The 19146-nt window shown below is 34.2% G+C and overlaps 3 protein-coding genes and 1 non-coding gene across 7 annotated transcripts; 3 read left to right on the top strand and 1 right to left on the bottom strand.

The window, feature by feature from the left end:
• The first annotated feature begins 3296 nt into the window (after positions 1-3296).
• TRNAG-GCC (transfer RNA glycine (anticodon GCC)) lies at positions 3297-3367 on the top strand. The gene has a single exon. It is a non-coding gene; the product is annotated as a tRNA-Gly (tRNA).
• Positions 3368-3520: 153 nt separating this feature from the next.
• Positions 3521-6467, top strand: LOC140960880 (probable proteasome inhibitor). 2 transcript variants are annotated; one of them, XM_073419207.1, is made up of 9 exons: positions 3521-3773; positions 3902-4073; positions 4155-4301; positions 4827-4907; positions 5495-5572; positions 5684-5715; positions 5802-5865; positions 5938-6015; positions 6235-6467. In XM_073419207.1, exons 1-9 carry the CDS (start codon positions 3599-3601, stop codon positions 6305-6307), a joined length of 900 nt encoding a protein of 299 aa, XP_073275308.1. In that variant the 5' UTR covers positions 3521-3598; the 3' UTR covers positions 6308-6467. The 2 variants fall into 2 exon arrangements, with proteins under 2 accessions (XP_073275308.1, XP_073275299.1); XM_073419198.1 differs by having other exon boundaries at positions 4815-4907.
• A 4205-nt stretch (positions 6468-10672) lies between these two features.
• On the top strand, positions 10673-12731 carry LOC140971112 (uncharacterized). Of its 3 annotated transcripts, none has more exons than XM_073433199.1 (4): positions 10673-11190; positions 11274-11606; positions 11690-11957; positions 12224-12731. In XM_073433199.1, exons 1-4 carry the CDS (start codon positions 10933-10935, stop codon positions 12442-12444), a joined length of 1080 nt encoding a protein of 359 aa, XP_073289300.1. In that variant the 5' UTR covers positions 10673-10932; the 3' UTR covers positions 12445-12731. The 3 variants fall into 3 exon arrangements, with proteins under 3 accessions (XP_073289300.1, XP_073289299.1, XP_073289298.1); XM_073433198.1 differs by having other exon boundaries at positions 11687-11957; XM_073433197.1 differs by having other exon boundaries at positions 11681-11957.
• A 5323-nt stretch (positions 12732-18054) lies between these two features.
• Positions 18055-18525, bottom strand: LOC140957997 (copper transporter 6-like). Its single transcript, XM_073415403.1, has one exon. It carries the CDS (start codon positions 18523-18525, stop codon positions 18055-18057), a length of 471 nt encoding a protein of 156 aa, XP_073271504.1.
• Positions 18526-19146: the final 621 nt, after the last annotated feature.

Here is a 19146-nt window from a genome sequence, read left to right as displayed (position 1 = left end):
GATTTTGTAATATCGTGATCATATCAGTTTAATATCAGGTTAATAATTTGATGGTGTAATCTTGGATATTAATATTTAAATCATTCAGAATATAAGATTTGTTTTAAGGTTATCTAAGTTGAGTAGATAATTGTGTAGATAATTTTATCGTGTACAGAATTATAAAGCTCGAGATTAAGATAATATCATCTATTTTTAAACTTGAAATTTTGGTAGGAATAAATTTATCTCAATCTAAGGAATTAAAGAAGGAATTTTGAAAATAAGCAGATAAATGTCTAAGATTTAGGTTGATATTGAGATACCGGGATAAAAGATCAAATAAGAGATAATAAAATCCCTAGAATTCGAAATCTAACAATATACACCATGAGATTTTCGAAAATTAGGTGGAAAAAAAAGAAGGAGATTTCGGATATCTACCTAGATCACGGATATATCAAGATTTTAGATTTGATTCACAGTTCAAACGCACTATCACGATAGCAGCCAACTCCTATAAATAGAAGGGCCCTAGTTTTCGAAAATCACACCTTAGAATACAGCAAAATTTCGAAAATTCTCCTCTAGTCTCCATAGGAATTTTCGAGCACAGCGAAGCGCTGCCGCCGTCCAGCCGTTGAAGAGGAATTTTCGAAATTCCTGTGCAAGCAACCCTAATTATTCACGTAATTTTTGCATCAAGAATTTAAGGTAAGTGGGCAAATTTTTTTAAAGTTTTAAATTTTTGGGTTATGTGTTTTTCTTTTAAAGAAAAAAATGCGGTCGAACACCGTCTACGTTTTTTTTAAATCTTGTTACGTTTTGTGAGAACACTGTGAGGATTCCCTGAAAATGGGTGGAATTCCAACATATGGCCCTTAACAGTGGGATAGAACTGTTTTACGGCCTCGCCCCCTTAGAGGATTAAAACTTAGGGACTGACGTCAGTAAACCATGAAAGGTGAAAAATTGCAGTGTTAAAAAAATTATGAAAAGCATGCTGTAAATATATGTTATTTTCGAAAATATGAAATTTTATGTGGTGTTCGATATTTCCCCCATTTACTGAGTATTCCCAAAATACTCACCCCTTACAACCTTTCCCAGATAAATCCGAAGAGCAGGTAGAAGAAGAAGAATCGGAACAATTTTGGGGATGGTGATTAGTAGACATGATTATTTTTTTTCTTTAGAAATTTAAAATTTTAGATTAGACGTTTCCGCAAATTTATTTTATTTCAGTTGTAAAGACAGTTGTTCTTTTTGAGGAGTTATGAATAATAAACTGGTTTTCGGTTTATACTATGCTACGAGGCTGGTTGTTTCAATTGTGTGATTGTTAAACAACGCCGGTGTCAAATCCCGAGTTTCGGGGCGTGACAGAAAAAGTGACTAAAATTGATAAAAGTGCAAATTTATAAACTAAAATCGTGAATTAACCAATAACGGAAAAAAAAAAAAGAAAAACGTGCAAGTTACATTATCAAAAATGTAAATTTTTCCCATGAATATTATGTTATTTTTTTGTTGGAATATTGAACTTAAAGTTTGATGCGGGATATCATATAAGGTTTTTTTTTGCACTTATTGATTATGATCCGATAGTTGTATTTTTCTAGGTCACTCATTCTTGTTATGCTTGAAGGGAAATATTATTCTGTAATTTAATTTCTTAAAATGATTTCCCTAATATTATAATTTACTTATTGATTTGATAACCCTAGGCTTATAAATAAGGTTTTTTGTTTTGAAAAAGAGAGAGTTTTTCGTGGAGGGGATTTACGCGAGGTGATTTTCGTGGGAGTTTTTCTTAGCGGCTTTCTCGATTAATCATTCAAGGTCTTTGGCACGTCGTGGTTCTCATAGAAAAACATCCTACAAAGACGTTGTTGTTTTGAAGAGGAGTCGACGATTTTGTTTTTCACTCTTCACTTGGAAGTTTTCGTGACTGTACATCGTGTGCACTTTGCACGTCGTGGGTTTCAGAGAAAATTATTCTACAAGGACGTTGATGTTTTTCAATAGTGATGTTTCACGTGTTGCCGTGATTGTTGGAGACATCTCAGACAACACGCGTGCAAGTGTTGGCTGAAGATCGGGTTTTGTTGCTCCATTTTTTGGCTTCACGTTTTTGCTTTCTTAATTGCGTTTTAGTGTTATTCTTGGTTTTAGAAAGCATTTTATTTTCTCAACTTGATGAGGAAATTGATTTTCGTTAAAATCACTAGTGGTTGATTTTTGTAAACAATTTGATTTTCTAGTGATTAATTTTTGTCCTGAGGCACCGCACAAGTATTTATATTTGTGCATATTTAATCTTGTCCATCGTATTTATTTAAAGTCAATTTATGGTACAAAGCTTAATATTCCGCTGCATGTTGTAACATTTGACACAACACTAAATTCTGATAAAACACAAATTTACTATCTTACACTACTGGTATCATATCTGTCAAACAATATCCCTTACAATGCTTATTCTCAACGAGAATAACAATGCTATGTTATAAACACAAGACGTGTTTTATTTCAAAAAAAATTTCTATTAGGTGATATAATTTTTATTAGTTTATAAATTACTATTTATTAGTTTTGATATTCAATATGTGATATTTATAACATAACTACCTCCGTTTGACGTGAAAGCAAGATTTCGATCAAGCTCGTAAATCAAGCTCTTTATTACTATATTCTCAAAAACTTGTACAAATAAAGTACCTAATACGTAATAGTAACTTCTCACTTAATTTGTAGTAATTCCCAATGGCCGTTGGAACAAAATTAGATTCTGCTTTACCTTAATAGAAGCTTGTGAACGTTTCATATATACAGCTTGCAAGAATATATTCTTCATCTAAAGCTGACTATTACGGTTCCTTATGATTCACTTAAGAAACGTAATAATCATCAACAAGGTTTTAAATTCCATATGTACATACACTGGTCATTGGTGGGCTTGAAAATGTTGGGTCTTTTTCCATTCAAATTCATTAATTTGTGATCATAATTTCCATAATATCTTCAAAATAGTTTCTTATAACTCAACATAAAACTCTGCTCTATATTATAATTTTATTCTTCTTTTTTTTTTTTTACAATCAAATTTTTCCTCTTTCTTTTTACATTCCCAGATTATAACCAAAAAGTTACCATATTACAGTTTTAAAATAAATTCATCCTATAATTTAAGATATAATTTAATATTAAATATTTTTAATCAAGTTTTTAGTTTGCAGATCAAAGATGCAAGGCATGCTTGTTAAGCTGTAAATAATTTATATATATAATTAATAAAAACTGTTAATTAACGTAGAGCACCAGTGGTCTAGTGGTAGAATAGTACCCTGCCACGGTACAGACCCGGGTTCGATTCCCGGCTGGTGCAGTATATACCTAATAAATTTTGGACCCTAGAAGATCAAGCTGTTGGGCCAAAAGGCCCCATATTTTTCCAGCCTATGAGAAACTTTTGGGCTCGGACTATTTTTCCCTCATAGCCCAGGCCTTCTTATTAATGTCCAAAGAACGATATACATTAATTATTCTCTCTTGCAGACGAAGAAAGTGCTCGAGTGTTTTTTCACAGCAGAAATCAACAAACGGCGTGGAAGAGATTATGGCCACGGAACAGTCGTTGATGGCGGTGATACGGGCGGCGCGGCCGTCGTTCCGTAACCCCCACGACAAGGCTGCCTTCGCCGTGCACGCAGCCTTTGTTGCCGCCGGTTACGTTCTTCACGACACCGGTCTTTCCGCCTTCTCGGACAATGCCCTTTCCTCGTCCTCCACTGGTAATTCACCGAATTTTCTTTCCGATTGATCAAAAACTTATCTAATACTCTGCTTTGAACTCCTTTGGTTGATTTTTTCCTGATATTTTTGTGTTATTCTGTTATGTGGTTCCGTTTGATTTGAGAAGACGAGGTAGGGGTAGAGAATTGGAACGCCATTGAAGAACATTATGCTTTTTTGTATTCCCATCCTGAGAAGGAGTCCAAGAAAGTGCTAATGAAGTGTCTTGTGATGAATAATAGTCTGATGGTTGATGTTTTGAAGGATGGTGATTCTGAACTTCTTCATATGGAAATCGAGTAAGTTAAATGTATGCTACAGGCTTCAAAGTTTTTTTTTTTTGCCTGTGTGCAAAGGGAATTGATTGTTTGCTTTTGTAGTGTCGGAGAGTATGTGGAAGACAATGGAGGGACAAATTATGCTTCCCAGTTCAAGAATTTGGGGAAGCTGGTGACGGAAGTCAACAAAGAAATTTTACGTAAACTTGATGGTTCTGTGGCCACAAGTTCATCTAATCAACCTTCAAGGTACTTGATTGATTTGTGATAATTTTGATGTTTTTTTACAAATTGGATCTGCTGTGGAATGCGTAGTGGGGGTGCCTGCAATCTGGTCCTTGTTTTGTTTAGTATAAAGCTTGTTGCGCTAACTGATAATTATAATTGGAATATACATGGATTGGATTTGTATCAAATATCAATATTCCTTTTACGTTTGTTTATATTGATTAAGATTCCACACATTTTTGCGGAAATATTATGTGTTCTAGATGAGAATGCACCAGTTATTTTAGTTTTATGTATTTAAGAAGTTATCTCATTGTGTTTTAGCTAAACACTTTCTAATTGTCAGGGTAGAATTATGTTTGCATTTTCTTAAGAATTGGAAATTTTGTGTTTTGCTTGCATCTTAGCTGATGTAATTAAAATTTACACTTGTTGGATTGATCTACCATTAATCCGTTTTGCATCATGTTTCTAAGCATTGCTATTTATACCTCACAAAATCAATTTTTGAGGTTCTTATCTACTTGTTTGCAGTTCTGGTACAAGTTTGGGAGACGACACGTATAAGCCCATGACAGGAGATGATGCCGACCCTGAAGATCAATACATTTATCCTCCACCTTCAGGGTATGTTTTCACAACTATTTGCTTACCTATTTTGACTGGCATATGTGTGTCTGATAGTCTGTACTTTATCAGCTCTGGTTACTTAACTAAACTATCTTCCATACTTGAATAGCATGAGCCTATTATATGCTTGTTTTCTCTTGTAAATGGCTGCCAGTTGGAGATACTCAGCAATATAAATGCTTCCAATCGAGCTACAAATTAAATTCTATTTGGTAACTGTAATACAGAAATCCATATTAATTACAACTTTACATTCTTTCAAAAGGGCTACTTTAACTTGCTTCTTATCGCCATGAACATGTTGAATTTGTTTGGGAATCTGATGTTGACCAAAAATTTAATATTATTAATTTAATCTTGAGGACATGAATCTGATTAGTTGTCTGTGCGTAAATTATATTCAAGGTTTTTAAAATATTATGTAGAATGTTGAAGGTTGTATAGTGAGAAAATATGGTATGCGGATGTTCAAATTATTAAGTGCCTTAGTTCTATTATTGTTTTTCAAATGTCCGATACTTGTTATATTTTATGTTATGCTCACAATGTGGTGTAATATCTTATCTCTCACTTGTTCTCTGTAGATTTATCGTTCCTCCAATTCCTGGTTCTGGTTCCAGCGATCTCTTTCCTGGGCCTGGGGCTGGAATGTATCCCACCAGGTTTGTAGCTTTCTTTTCTTTGTTTCATCATCGCTCGATAAATGTGGCTTATTTCTCTTTTTGCAAGTTGTGCATTGGTCAATGGTTATAGCTTGTTTCAACTTCGTACAGGGGAGATTTTGGCGGTGGAAGCATGCTAGTAGGTCTGTATATGGTGATATTTCAGAATTTCCTTCTGGAAAAATAGCACTCTTGAAATTAGTCTAATAGCCTTTTCATTCGCATGTAGGTCCCAATGACCCAAGGTTCTTTGGAGGAAGAGTCGGGGAGCCTGGCTTGCCTGGAGGTCTACAGTGAGTTGCTTCCCTTCTCTCTGTGAATGTTTCTTGTATGTGGGTTGGGTTCTGATTGATTTTCTGAAGCAGGGGTGTGCCGCCTGGTGCTCGCTTTGACCCATATGGACCTCCTGGTGTGCCCGGTTTTGAGGCGGGTCGGTTTGTGAGGTAATTTTAGATGCACGTTTTAATATCTGGAATATGTTAAGGACTTTTTTGAAACAGAAAGCTATAGGAATAAAAAAGATACACATGCTGCAACCCTCTATTTTTGTTGGGTTGACATCACATTTTTCCACATCAGTGGTTCCTATTGCCCCCTCGTCTTCTTACTTTATGCATTTCACTGTCCGAAGTATAATGCTTTGTGTTTCGAATGCATTGCAGAAATCCCCGGAGGCCAGGGCGAGGAACGCATCCGGATCTGCATCACTTTCCTGATGGCTCAGATTATATCTAGAAATGCGAAGACTGTGAAACAGAAAGAGGGATAGCTTGTCTTCAATTATCACGCTGAGTGTTTAGATTAGCTTATTATGATATTTAGATGGTATAATTTCTGAACTACTGCTGCAAGTATTTTCGAATTTATGCTGTTAAGTATTTCAAATTTTACAGTGCGTTCATTTTGCTTCCTTTTCAATTCTTCTCATAGCTTTCCATATTTTATAATCAAATCCATTTTCTTTTCGAAAATCGCTTGGCACTCAATGTTTAGCAATTTGTATGTTATAATCGTATGTTGGCCAGTTTTGATATAGAAGGATTTCGCTTAATGAAATGTTTATTGTGTACAAGTTTTTTAGGTAATTTTTCTTGAAGTAGAATTTTAAATCCAAAAAGTGTTTATGTTCTATTTTTCGGTATTCTGACTTTTTAAAGCATTTTTGAAACTTTCCTCATCCTAGTATGGTATTTTTTGATAAAGCAGCTCCTTTAAAAAACGTGTATTCAAATATATATTCAATTTTTTTTAAAGAAATGCATACATTTTAATCACTGACATGAAAGGCATCTAAAATTTAATCCAATTCTGGGGCTTCATTGAAATATCTCAAAGCATGGTATCAGAAAAAACATTAATTATGATATATGTATTTATTTCGATTCCTATTTTGGTCAAATAATGGACATATAACTCTGTCAAAGTTAATAATGGACATATAACTCTGTCAAAGTTTTAAGACTCGTGTCTCTCTCTCTCAATCTTGAAAGGGGAATGGAAATAGATGTGTGGGCAAAAGGGCCTCTTATAGGAGTGGTTTATTTTGGTGTAATGAAGAATTATATCAAGAATCAACGTCCATTGATTCCAGTAAACTAGTTCAAGTTTGAATTTTGTGAATGAAAAAACAAATATTGGCGGATCAGTCTTTTAATCTTGTATAAGTTATGATCCTTGTGATATTGAAAATTGAAGAGCTAGACGAAAAAATAATTTTACATCGATTATTCAATTTTTTGAAGATCCTTATAAAAGTAATAAACATATCTATATATCTAAGTGAGTACATAGATTAAGTAGTCAAGTGTTACACATTATACGAAATATATAATATGATGACGAAGCCAACCATAGTTCATAATTGATAATGGTGTTTTGTCATCAAGAATTCCCTCTCCGACCGTAAACGAAATTAAGAGAAGGGGCAAAGAAAAGCAAGCCAATAATTGATTATAAGAGTGCATGTATGTCTCTTGTAGCATCCAAAGTCTAAATGTTAGGTGGAAAACAAATCAGTAAACAACCAACTTCCACAATCATTGGCCATTATATGATTCCAAAAAGGAAAAAAGAAGTTTGCACCGAGGGATTTTTATTTTATTTTTTTGATGAACATCAAGAAGGAAATTCTCTGTAATTTAAAGGGATAAATCACATGTAAACAAGAAACTAGCCTCACTCAATAGAAAGTATAAAAAAATCGAGGTACTCCTTTCGTAAATTAATGATCAGCCAATGGGGTAAGCTGAATATTTAAAAAAAAAAATAGAGCTCGAATTAGCTTTGCTTAAGTTCGGTTCAAATCAAAGTTCGAGTTTGGTTCGATGCATTCAAACATGTTCGTAAGCTGTTCAAATTATGGTTATAAAATAAAATTTTCAAATATTTTTATTTGATATACAGTTATATGTTTTAATAAAATATTAAAGCTCACAAATTATATAACAAGATAATTTGGATTCAAATTAGAATATTTTCAAGTTCGGATTATATTTGAAAATTTTGAATATGAATTCGTGTTGACTCCGAAAGCTTGTGAGATAGATCGATTCGTTGGTACCTTTGGATCAGTCCCTTTGGATCAGTCACTAACACAATGGGGGTCGGTTGCATCTAATTTACACAATGGGGGTCGGTTGCATCTAATTTACAAGGATCTTAACTCAAATTCTTGTACATCTCGAATCAAACAGATAAATAAAACTATAAAGAGCCGAATCTAAAGAAATTATTGGCTACCAACTGAACCAAATTATTTTTCCCCGAATGTGGATCGGGGAAAAAGGCGGGAAGCATGCGCCGTCTAACGCCGGCAGTTAAAGCGACGGGACCTGAGTAGAGCAGACCAAAAGGAGTGCCGTTTAATTTGACGGGTTTGACCGTAACGATTGACTATCGAGCAGCCGAATTTGAAGTTCTCAAACTGTGCCATGTCAGCTGGAATATGGAGAGAAGAGATTCCTTGCTCTCATTTGTGGACTTGTAAATGATAAATAAATAAATAATATTCAACCTGAAGAACCAAATAATAAGAATCGGCGATCAAATCGCTATATTCAATCACACATGTAATATATATTAAGGGGCAAATTGGAATTATGAAACATCATAAAAGCATAATTTTCATCATATAAACTAGGTAGAACAACTACCAGTAATCATTTCGGACGGAGAAATGTTATAAACAAAAAAAAGTAACAAGTTACATATTTAAAATTCATAATAGAGCAATTTATAAGTCCAAAATTAGGATTTTATGGTACCATTATTCAGATTAACTCATTATTTTCATCTAAATTGGAAATATATATAGGATTAATAAATATATGACACCGGACCCACCGGCAACTTACTTTAAAGGAGTGACATTACAATTCCATGTCTTAATCACGCAGAAAATATCTTCTGAAAGTAAGATTTGCTGCAGCCTTTGCCATCCCGAGAATTCTCAATAAGGCCCCAGATTCATTTTTGGGCTCCAAATATTTCAAGATAAAACAAATATANACAATTATATTTCAACATATTTAACATAACATTATGTTAGCAACAACAAAATCTTCTCACACAAACAAATAAACAATCTACAAGTTAAACGTACTGACTAGAAGTCATTGTCCCCAAGTTAATGCCACAAACATGAGCACCGATAGTTGTGGAGCTTCTTTTAAAGATCAGGCGAAGATTTATATTTATATATTTTTTTTTATATCAAAACTTGTAATATTATTTACTTTGATCTTTGGATATGTATTGATTGATATTTAATTACTTATAATTATAATATTAGATTAGATAATATAAATATACTCAAGAATAATCTAAATCAAATTAAAAGTATTTATTCGGATATTAATAATTTATATGAGTAGTTTGGTTTTAAATTCCATAACAAAGATAAATTTGATTCGATTCGTTTTTGTTAATAGTCAAACTAACTAAACATATTTATTATTTTTAAAATTAAAAATAAATTTAAAATATAATAAAGATCTAAGTAAACTTAACGTAAAAAGTTGATTAAAAACGCTAAACACGCCACCCACTGCCTACTAATTGCTTGCATGCAAAGAATAATTTGGCACGTGTGCTCTTATCACTTATGCCAACACTACTTGACCAATCACAAGAGGTGCCAACACGTTGTCAACACGGATTATCAATCCACTTAACTTTAAATATATAAATTCGTTACTCTAAAAATTATCAACTAATTCTATTAAACAATATTTTTTCAAAAATATATATTTCATTTGGTTTGACTTTTAAACATATGCCTATAGATATAAAAATGACCTTCTGTGTCATCTACAAAACATTTGTTATTTTGTTGCAAAACATACCTAAAAATAGTGATTTAAGGGCATATCCAGAGTATTTGTTTATTAATTTAAACTATATATTATTATGTTATGAGAAATGATATTTATTGATGTCTAATGTGGTTTACGTGGTTTGCAGGTTATTGTATTGGTTTAGAGATTTATCTAGTATCACAACAAAAAATAACGATCTTCGAATTCTCACGTCATTAAAAATAATTATATGTGTTTTACCCACTAATCTTTGTATCATGATATATAAATATATATAATATTGCTTCTCATTCAAAAATTATTACTAAACACAATTATTTTTATAAAATTCAATTAAATACTTATTAATTTTAATATAATCTATAAATATTGATTATTTACCGAAAAATTTCTATATAACTGCTGGTTAGGATAGGATGTCAGTTGATATTATAAATTAGATCCCACTTGATGTGATTTGAAAATAATATTGGGATTAGCTAATAAAGAGTAAAGTTAGACAAAAAGGGTAAACTGAATTTAAGCGGACCCCACAATTGGGCTCACATGCGAACCGAGTGAGCTCTGTCAGAGCCGGGCCCCGCCTCACTCCACCACGACCCACACCCCCACCCCCGACCTGGCTACAACTATTCCCCCCACTTTTTAATTTTTTTTAAAAAAAAATTCTTCACCGCCGGACGTGTATTCACCTTCCGCCGCTGCGCTTGGGATACCTCCGCATCTAGCCTTTCACCCTGTCAGGGTAGTTTTTCCATTATAAAATCCCACCTCCGCCACCACTCCAATATTTACCCCTCCACTCTCTTTCCTCTCCTCCCCGAAAACTTTGATTTTTTGTTTTTTTGCTCTTCTCTCTCTACTACAATAATCTTTACTCTGCTGGGCCCTGAGGTTCTTTCAGCCATTTGAGTTCTGCCTATAATTAAACCTTCACGCAGCAGCAACGCCCCGGTGTTTATTACCTTTGGTGTTACTCGTTTTTACTGTTTTAAGGCTTCTGGTTAAAGAGAAGGGATAGTTAGTTCGTCTGTTATTCTGTTCATGGCCCAAGAGTTGGATGACGGAGAGTTTTGGCTGCCATCGGAGTTTCTGACGGACGATGACTTGCTGACGGACTTCAAGAAGAAGGGAGGTGATGATTTTTCTTGTGGGTGTAGGAACTCGTTTGGGCTCTACTCGGATCTGAGCTCCCCCGTTGAGTCGGTTACGGGTTCGACCGAAAACGAGAGCGATGAGGATGATTTCATCAGCTTTTTAACCCAGAAGATGAATTACTCTACTCTGACTGACTCAAAGAAGGTACGTGTGTGTTAGTTCTTGGTGATTTTACGTTCCCTTTGTCTTGGGTTGTTTTTTTAAAATCATTTTTGTGGTTGTTACAGGGGTGGAAGATTTCTGCTTCGCCACAATCAACTCTACTCGGGTGCAAACCAGTTTCGAGTCCGGTCAGCCCGAAATCAGTTTCGCAAGTTTCTTCTCCGCCGCGTTCCGAATGCGCGATGAGTTGGGATTTGTTCTACGAGGCCTCGGTGAAGGTTGCTAGGCTGCGGGTGAATGACGCAGCGTTGGCGTGTTACCAACCGAAAATGACTTATCCGCCGCTAAAGCCTTCCCCTGTTACCGTTCCCCGATTGAACAGCTGCCAGGCCTCCGGGTTTTACCCCAATCCTAAAACCCAAGTACAGTTAACCTACCAGGATGTGCAACCAATTCAGGTTAGTGATTTTTTTCTCCTTCCAACTTCCCCCTTTTACGTGCGGGCATTTATGTTTTCTCACCCTTTGTTCAGTTTCAGCAGCTGAAGAATGAAGTTTGGGTACATGGGCGGAAGGGAAACCAGTTTCAGAATGCGAACAGAATCGGAGGAGTCGGAGAAATTCAAGGATTATCAGCGGCAGCTTGGCCCACTCTACTGCAGTCTCAACGTCAACCGGAGCAGATTCCCAGTTCAGGGATGAGGGCAGTTTTTCTCGCAGAAAATGGAGCCAAAAAAGAGCGTACAGGCACCGGAGTTTTCTTGCCTAGAGGATATCGAACCAACTCGATGGAAACAAGCAGGAAACCAGGTTATTAACAGAACATAATTCTTTTTCCAGCATTTATGTTTCAATAAATATTTGTTCGCATCTTGCTATTATATTGCCTTCACAGCTCTGCTCACGTGTTTTGCTGGGTAGCTGCGTTAATTTATTCTTGCTGTTCAGCTTCCTTTTTCGGTTATAGATCTATTGTGCCAAGTTTCTTTTTGCTTCTTCGACATTTATTGAAGGGACTTCCATTTTTTGTTCGAATAAGCTGACATGTGTACGCTTTTTCTTTGCAAATACATCAGGTTCCACAGTTTTGCTACCAGACAGAGTGGTCCATGCGTTGAATTTGAATCTTGGCTCCATTGATACATCGGCCCAGACCAAGTCTAGAGGCGTTCAATTCAACGCAGACACAGGTTTCAAGCGCAAAAACAATACCAGAATGGCTCAACAGGGGAGGAATCTCACCCCACAGCCGGTTGTGAACCAAGAATTCTGTCTTCCGCAAGAGTGGACTTATTAACCCCACCGGAACTCAAATTTACTTTCGTGCCGAAGGAATTAAGTTTGTTCGTTGGTTAATTATAGTAGTTTCTTGTTTTGTGACGGATGATCAAGTGGTAGTATAGCAGCATTCTAGGACAGTAAAATCAGCAGTTAATTAGGCGTTGATGAAGATGATTAGTAGACCTAGAACTTGGCTCGAAGAAAATGATTATTGTTTAGTATTTTCCGAATAAAATAAAGGTAATAAAATAAAGGTAACATTATCAGTTTCGAAGATTAAAGAAACACAGGAGATTGTTTTGTCGTTTGGCTCGAGGTACAAGAAAGTGGTTTGAAGCCTGTCTTCTTCATCCCCCGATGGGAACTGGATCGAAAATATATTGTCACAATAATAATACCAAGATATAAGAAATAGGAGAGGGTTTCGTTTCATCAGTGAGTTGGAGTGGTGTTTTGGTCGAAGCTCCAGCCTGGTTTTCCTTTAGTTTTTGTTTCATGTTATTTGTTTGTGTGAACGACGGTTTGTTTGTAGTAGTGCGTTATATTATAAATAACGAGAAAGCAGAATCAATTATTTATTATTTTATTTTATAAATAAATTGTCGTGTAATTTCGTGTACATTTACTTATTTATTTTTCATCCATTATGATTTATTTAAGATAAAAGTGTGGTCAAAGCATGGGAAGGAGCAAAACATTTGCATGGATGTTTTTGTACTTTGAGCTTTTTTTCACATAATTTGGCAGGTTGTCTTTTTGACCATTGTGTGCGCATTAATTCCTCTTATAAGTCGATTCGACGCTTATATTCTTTTGGTTAAGTAATCTTAAGCGTCTGTATAATGGCTGGTTAAAATATGCTACAAGAAAGCAATTAGTAACCGTTTAGGGTAAGATTATGATGAGTTGTGGAGTTAGGAATATAGTTTTATCTGATTTTAAATTTTAAATTTTAATTTTTTTTAATATTTTAATTTAAATTGATATATTCGAACTAATTGTATTAAATCAAAATTATACAAAATTTACCAATATATTATTTAGAAAAATTGAGCCATTCGAGTTAAAGTCCGGTGTCTTATCATGTGGCTCCGTCACTGACTATGATACACAACGACAACAAGTAATTGGTAGATGGAATGGATTTGACTTGTTTTTAAGTTCGGATCTATTTTTAAGCAAGATCTTCCATCCCTGTAAAGGGGAGGGACTATTTCGAGTAGTGATCAGGAAGTGTAGTCTAGTCTGATCTATGTGTGTGTTGTATATCAGATCAAAGAGTTATAGAAAGGTAAAAAAAGGTTTAATTCAATTGAAGGGAGAGGAAGCCTTTACTCGTGTGTGATGAATTGCTTAAGGGGGAAGGGATTTGAAAGGATTGGTTTAATGAGCTGTCAATAGGTGTCACAACCGTTAATTTATGTTTTTTTTCTATTAATTTCTCGGATACCCCACACTAAAAGCTCCCTCCCTACTGTGTATTTGGTTGGCACTTCACGTCTTCCCTCCATAAAGTCAAATAATGCATTATCTTCTCTCAAATTTTTAGTTCCTTTGTTTTCTTCTTGTTTTTTGGGAGAATACCCCATTTTCAAAAAGTAAAATTATTGAAGTGTTTCTTAAAAAAAGGGTCATTTTTCATTTCATGCCAGCTTAGTTTTGTTGAGATGGATATATCATTTGGGCCAATGATGAAGCCCATGTCACCGTGCCCCCCTCATGCCTTGCGAAGCTCCTACTCATGAGTCATGTGCTCTTTCTTTCCCTTATTTTATTGAAAGAACATGGAACTTGGAACTCTTGTGATCCCATCTAAAGTGATTTTGTACACGCAAAAGGGATTTCATTAGAATCTTCATCTTACTATGTTTTTTACGTCAAAAATCAATACCAATAACTGCTAGGGATTTTTATCAAAATCATGTTTTTTACGTATACATGAACATGATATATAATATGCGGAAGCTTAATCGATAATTACCTCCGGCCATTGAAAATTTGTTGAAGCTTTCTGATTTCTTTTCAATTGAATCCTTCTAAACACTTCAACATTCCTTTAGATGGTGTATTTTCTGTATGAGATTGTGTGTTTAGGGACCTCAATGCTTTCGGTGTTTATAGGCACACTCATACCATCACCGAGTGTTTTGGGAGCTCGAGATTCAAACCAAATTTGTATACGTATCTCAATGTTCAAAATTTGAGGCTGCAGTGTACAAATTTTTTTAACAATTGTTGGCAATGACCGTCATCATTTTCAACACGTTTATTTTACGGGTCACAATTTTCTTACAATAACATGTAACTTATGGAGGGTGAGTGGGTTTGGTGCTCTTCATGTTTCCACGATTTGTGTTAATGGATTGACTTTGGCTTCGCATGTTGCGCCTCTCTTTCGTATATTTTTTGGCACAACCCTTTGATTTGTTTCTATCGTGCCGCCCATTAGCTTCATTTTGAAGTTATATTATGCGCTCATTATTATTTCATTGCCGATTACTTTATAGGAGAAAATGAGATCTGAAGAGTGCTATGTTAATATAAAGGTGATGTGAAAGAATTTTATTTTATTTTTTCGTTGACCCTAACAATTTCCAAATCATTGGACCAAAATTCATCCAAAATCAAGATGCATCGAACCATAACATTTTTCGAATATCATTCACTTTACTTTTGGTGCAGTGACATAAATCTCTTTCAATAGAAGAGATACTTGATTTCAATTTCAGGTGATAACGCAAAACCCTTTACCATGGTATAAGAATAAATTTCCTTTTAGAATATCTTTATTTCTATTTATCATAGTGGAATCCGATATTTGCTTCTTAATTTAATGTCGATGTCCGGCTGAAGTGAAGCGTATGGTATGTTACTTTAAGAGCATAACCCTCCTGCCATCTGCCAATTTATGTTTAAGAGAAGAAGCCGTACTCTTTTATATCCCCTTGGGAAAAATCTCGAACCTTAAAATAACAAAATGTAATAAACTAAGGCTGGCTTCTTAATTAAATTCAACAGTTGACCATCCACAACATTGAAACTAGCATGTTAAAATAATTGTATAGTTTTTTTTTTGGTGTCACTTTCTCCATAAAATATCAATACGTATGTCATAACCCGTCTAAATATGATCGTTGTTACAATGTGTTTCTATAGCGATTACTTCGTCTCGTGTCCGCGTAGATTAAATATAAAAGTCCACTGAACATCTTGTAAACCATTTTGAATCCATGCAGCATCGGAATGCTAGAACGTATGTGAAATCTTGTAAACAAAATATTATAAGAATTAGTAGTAATACATAAAATGGTGTAGAATGAGGTGGGTAGGCGATGAACCCCGCCGTGGAATACGGCTGAATTGTCCTATGAATTCGACGGTCAAAGGTGTAGGCTTTAGATCTGATTAGTGGAAGTTATATTTTTTAATTAATTACTTTAGTAATATGCATCCATCACATGCAAGCTTTTTAAACAATGTTAGGCTATAAAAGTGCTTAGATGCTTATTTACGGGGCCTAATGTCCGCGAAACAATATTGGGCCTGAAACTATCTATTTATTCAGGGGCCAACGTTATTGCTTAACTCTTAAATATATTTAGAATGCATTGCTTAACTAATGGTGAATTTAAACATGATTGGAGAATATTCAAATATGTGATCTGGTGAGTAGGAACCGATCATTTATAAATGTATAATTATATATAATTATACATTTTGTGAGAACAAGAAAATAAGACTATTTGATTGTTCTTAATACAACTACATATCGTCAAGTAAATAAATTATTTACTTATGACAGAAAGTTACATTACCGTGTAAATCTAAATGCATGAAGTGGATAAATATTCATATAACACAAAAACTCTGGTTTCACGAGTCAATTTTATGATACGAAATATGTACAATTTCAACAATGGATCGATCCTTTATTTATTTATTTTTTATAATAGCTAATAAAAATTAACATATCACAAAACTTTATTAGTAAATTAACTTTTCAAATTATTTAAAATAAAAAAAGTTATTCATTCATTCAATTAAATTTTTATTCAATGGTTTTCAAAAACAGAATTTATTAAACTTCAATCTAACTTTCTTTATTAAATTTAGATAAAATTAATATAATAAAGTTTATTATATAGTATTATAATGAAACTTAGTCTTTTGCATTATTATTAGCGAGAGTTGTTATAAAAAAAAAATCACAAATATTAAGATCTTTATCAATAAATTTTTTCCACGTAAAATTTAGTCTCCCTGAATCATAATTTTGGTTCCGCCCTACACTTACTAATCTAAAATATACAAGGAAAAAAAAAATCATTTGTACTTCAAAAAATGTCTTGATTAGGTTGGACTTAAATTGAGTCAAGGGGGGTCGAAATTAACCCAAACTTAAGTCATATTTTAATCGAAGTAAAAATTATCAGGCTCAAAGTGATTTTATTTAAAATATTGGCATAATTACCTAATCAAAACGTCTAATTAATAAAAGGAAACATGTGAATTATGAAATATTTATAATCCACTGAATATAATTGCTTTTTAACTCATTTATCCTAGCACGTGATAAAGTTATTGTTCAGACGTTATTTGTTTGAAATCAAAATCATACATCAGAAAAAAAAACAATGGGCCATCTAATTGAAGTTAATTTGAAAATTAGTTTTGGTCCTGTAAGAAAAAAAATTAAAGTGGGTTAACGTCGCCCATGAGACCCGACCCGACCCAAAAATTCAAATTGATAATTTGAATTTATTGGAGGAAGTGGTTATTTTCTAGATATAACTTCCATAATCTTACGTAACTAAAGATAATAATCTATAACCAAAAGATAGGGGCCGAAGACTTGCTAGCAAAAGCAAAGAAATATATCACCATTGTTTTATGCATTTGGTTTGTGAAAATTGATTACCTTCCGTTCGTGATCGGCGTCAAACCATCGAAGTGTATTAATATTATCGAAGAAGGTTACTAAATCAACTACAAAAAATCTTAAATCGAATCATATGATTATTCGATATTCATATGCAATTAGTGTAATTTTTCAGTCAGGTCCCTATACAGTATTTAGTAACAATTTCATACATCATAATTTTAGAAATTGTAGTGGACTAGTGGAGGATCAAAACTCATGATACCTAATTTTTTAACTAAGAAAAGACGTCAATTTCTGAAGGTAAATACTATGTAATATATCTTTCTTGATGGCATATTTCTTATGCTATGAAACTTTGGTTAGCAAAATCATTTAGCTCAGCTTGAGAATCAAATCATGGCGATCAATATTAGCACACCTTAATGAGGAGACACATGTAAACGGGTTATTATGTCGAAAAAACTTGTCAAGAAAATTTCGAGTTATTCAATGTCATGATCAAATTAACAGAGGAAAATTTTGTAATCATAAAAATAATTCCGAAATGTCTACATGGAATATCCAAGTATTACGGAAACTTAGGTCGATAACTAAAGGTGCATCTAAGGTTAATCATTCATCTCGCATATGTAGTTCAGTGAAAAAGTATTAAGGATAACGTTCACCCTAGATGCACCTTTTGTAGTAATAGTGTAAGAGTAACATCCCATTAACACGATCTGCACAGCACTAAAATTTAGGACTCTATACCACAGCTCGAGCAACCGCCGAGAGTGATCTGTACTTAACAATGAAACTCCCCACAACATGTCCGGCGACAGCCACAGTGAACGCTCCAAGATTGAAAGACATAACAGAAAGCATGATCAGGTAAAGAAAACCCATCCGGAAAGCATAAACAACAGCATGAATCAGCGCACCCGACGCGGGACTTACCCCTCTCGACTTGAAAACCGGTGCCACCGACATGATTTCGGCCCCCACTGCCAGCAGGAACACAGCGGCCAGAGCTAATATATACATACCTAGGCGCCCATCGCCCGGCCACCCGGCGAAGAGCAACACCACATCTTTGCCCCAGAAAAAGCTCGTGTGCATGGCCATGCCTTCCATGCTCATCACGGTTTGGTTGTTGTAGGTTGAGTCGTTCGGAGACATGGGTGATGGCATAGGCATGGACATGGACATGTTGTCATTACCATTTACATCGGACATCTTTAATTGTTTTCTAAGCGAATGGGATGAACAAGAAATGTAAGACAACAATTCGTGTTATATATACGTAGGAGAAGAAAACGAGGATGAAATTTTCTGGCTAGGTTTGTGTGTATAGAATATTTATGTCCGATTTTGATTAGAATAATAGTTTTATAAATTAATTTATAAAGATCGGCTTCGCAAGTAATTATTTTCTTGGAAAAAATAGAAACAATTTAAGATATTTTCATTTATTTTGTAAATTATGATAAAAGAAAAGACTTGCTCCGAGATCAAGCAATCACGTATTATCGGTTTGTGGGAACATGACTTTCAAGTATTTTTCAAAAGGGTCATCTTTACTTTATTAAAGAAATCCTTTCGAATATCTGATTTAAAGTTTACCTATTCAAACTCACTCTTAATAAAGGATACGCAGTAAAAATCAATCTTATCTAAGTAATTTATATAATAAAGATGATTTTTTTAATATAAAAAAGATTATATTAAATGTCTCGTGGATTAAAATTTTTGGTGCCGTGTTTTAAATGGTGGAGTATGACTGAGGATTGGTCTGCATGAAGAATATATCTAATCAGAAGAAAACTCCAAACATGCACTTGTCTTCTTCCGCACATG

Source organism: Primulina huaijiensis, chromosome 2, assembly GCF_012295235.1.
Source record: "Primulina huaijiensis isolate GDHJ02 chromosome 2, ASM1229523v2, whole genome shotgun sequence".
Taxonomy (NCBI): domain Eukaryota; kingdom Viridiplantae; phylum Streptophyta; class Magnoliopsida; order Lamiales; family Gesneriaceae; genus Primulina; species Primulina huaijiensis.
Note: the sequence above shows the minus strand (reverse complement) of the source record. Positions and strands in the feature narration are given on the sequence as shown.